Source organism: Pinus tabuliformis, chromosome 9, assembly GCF_031772625.1.
Source record: "Pinus tabuliformis cultivar Carrire ecotype Pingquan chromosome 9, CPIR1, whole genome shotgun sequence".
NCBI classification, from domain to species: domain Eukaryota; kingdom Viridiplantae; phylum Streptophyta; class Pinopsida; order Pinales; family Pinaceae; genus Pinus; species Pinus tabuliformis.
The window spans coordinates 1,301,043,777-1,301,046,505 of NC_142307.1; the positions used below are offsets into that span (position 1 = coordinate 1,301,043,777).

Here is a 2,729-nt window from a genome sequence, read left to right on the forward strand (position 1 = left end):
TCAAAGTGCTACGAGAGGCATCCTGTGCCTGTATTTGCAAAAATGGTGATAGGTTGCTCAACATTATTAAATTAAGTTATAAGTTATAGGTGTGGCTTTTTTATTTTTAATAAATAGATAGATAAAATTTGATTTTAAAATAATAAAATATTTTATAATATGAAAAGAATTTGATTTTTTTTTTTAATTTCAAATCAAAATCATAAATTAAATTTAAATATAAGGACTGCGCTACACCTTACAACCCTCCAAACGCTGACGAGTTGGAGCAATGCCGAAATTTGCAAATGTGGGCAAGTGTAGCACATCATGTAACCCTCCTAACATTAAAGAGTTATATATATATATAAAATCAAACCTCCTAACATATATATAAAATCAAATAAAACTTCGCATTCAATCTCAATTTTATGTGATTTGTGATTATGATAATTTACTTAAATTTAATAGTTTAATTATTTTTTATAAATATTTATAAAAAAAATATTATTAACTTGAGTGATTTATTTTACAGCTTAGTATGAAGTTTAATTTATTGGTTAGTCATCAAAGTAGAAATTTTGTTTAAATAGATCAAAATAAATTTTTTAAAAAATTTAAAAAATAAATAAATAACTAAACAAAACATTTAAATAATATGAGTTTATATATAATTTTGCACGAGAAAAATTAGATTTTTCTAAGTTTATGTTAAATCTCTATTTAAAATAAATTTATGCTTCTCATAAATTATATAATCAATTTTTTATTAATTAAATTAATACTTAACATATATAACAACTACATTTATTAATATAATTAGGTTAATTATCTAATATTGAAAAAACAATAATTATCTATTTTATATCTTATACTATAAAAAAAAATCAAATCACGACGGACTCCTAAACATACCTGCTATCTGTGAAACTTCAGACTTTGGGAATCAAATCACGACGGAGTCGTAAACATACCTGCCATCTGTGAAACTTGAGAGTTTGGACCTATGTGAAAGCGAAAAGGGTGTGCGCGAAGCCATTGGTTGAGTGAAAGCTATGAAATCGCCTTGCGAATTCGACCTCCACCTAAACTCAGACACAAAGGAAAAAGAAATTACAATTACTTAGCGTTAAAAAAAGGATATTCGCATCTTGGGCTTTAGTGCATTTAGACGGGATAACTAAATTTCTTTTATAAGATGGGCGGCAGGGTGTGCGCGAAGCCTATCGGTTGAGCGAAAGCCATGGAATCGCCTTGCGAATTCGTGGAACTTCCTGTCATTGATTTCTCTCTCCTCCCATGGAAATCTGGAGGCGATGCCCATCACCATGACCAGCGGGAGCTCGAGAAACTGAGAGAGGCTTGCCAGGAATGGGGCTTCTTCCGTGCCATCAACCATGGAGTCGAGTCAAGCCTAGTTCAGACAGTGGACTCCATGGCGCGAGACATGTTTATGCTGCCCGCTGACATGAAAGAGAAAGCCATTTCCCCCATTTTCAATACTGGTTATTTCCAGGCCCAGAGGGGTCCCGAGGGTAAAGATTCGCTGCCTGAGAGCATGGTCTTTCCCAACGACACTTCAGTAGATGACATCTCTTCCCAGCTTTGGCCCCACGGAAACCACAATTTCCGGTTGGTTTTCACCATCTTGAAGTTTCAGTTTCTGTAATATTTGCTATTCTTTTGTAAAATCTCAAAACCCATTTCATTTATTAGTTACATTATGGGATATTCGTTATTCGAATCTAAATTTGGCGTACTGTTACAGCGAGAGGATGCAGGAGTACAACTCGGAAATGAGGGAGGTGTCACATGGGATCCTGAAAGTGATTCTTTGCAGTCTGGGTGTTGATGTGACTGAGCACTATTCATCACCGCTCTTTCACAAATCTCACGGTTGGCTCCGCATGAATTTCTATCACAACAAAGACGATCATGATAATCAGCAGCAGCAGCGTTACTCGAAAGCTCATACAGACATCGGGTGCCTTACTATTCTGTACCAAGACGATGTGGGTGGCCTTCAGATCCGAACAAAGGAAGGAGAGTGGATTAATACGAAGCCCTTGCCTGGATCGTTTGTTGTTAACATCGGCGACTGTTTACAGGTGAATCTTTAATTCGACCTCTTTTTCTTTAAAGCTAAATTTAGAAATTGTCACTGAAACAAGTGATGGTGATGGTTGGCAGATGTGGAGTAATGGCAGATACCGCAGTGCAGAGCACCGCGTGGTTTATGGAGGATCGGAACGACTGTCCATGGCGTTCTTTCTGGATTTTACAGACAAAGCGGAGATTCGTGCTCCTGAAGAACTGATCGATGAGAAGCACCCTCGAAAGTACATAGGAGTTACTTTTGAAGACTTAAAAGCGTACTTCATGAAAGCTGGCCCAACTCTGGGTGGACCTCCGGCTTACTTTTTATTATAAACAGAAAGGGAAAGGTCAGGTCACATTTCGTGAATGGTCTTACTGGTGACCGCATCTATTAATCGAAGTTTTTGAGTTTTCATTTTACCCAAAGTCATTGTATTATCACTGGTTTTTTGCTATATGCATTTCGAGTTATTTTCAGTGTGAGTTTTTGGAAGTTTTTCTAATAATTTTTTTGGTTTAATTTCTGACAAAAAGAAATTTGAAATCACAAGTTTTATGGATAATTTTTGCACAATTTAAATACCTTAAAAAATTTAAATAACACAAATCAATCTTTCACCTTAAATTGTTTCACCAAATTACAACACCAAAAA

At 35.4% G+C, this 2,729-nt stretch overlaps 1 protein-coding gene across 2 annotated transcripts; it reads left to right on the forward strand.

The window, feature by feature from the left end:
* The first annotated feature begins 1,120 nt into the window (after window positions 1–1,120).
* On the forward strand, window positions 1,121–2,505 carry LOC149153330 (C4-beta,C20-epoxidase-like). 2 transcript variants are annotated; one of them, XM_089440575.1, is made up of 3 exons: window positions 1,121–1,611; window positions 1,748–2,087; window positions 2,170–2,505. In XM_089440575.1, exons 1-3 carry the CDS (start codon window positions 1,223–1,225, stop codon window positions 2,407–2,409), a joined length of 969 nt encoding a protein of 322 aa, XP_089296701.1. In that variant the 5' UTR covers window positions 1,121–1,222; the 3' UTR covers window positions 2,410–2,505. The 2 variants fall into 2 exon arrangements, with proteins under 2 accessions (XP_089296701.1, XP_089296702.1); XM_089440576.1 differs by having other exon boundaries at window positions 2,187–2,423.
* The last annotated feature ends 224 nt before the right edge of the window (window positions 2,506–2,729 follow it).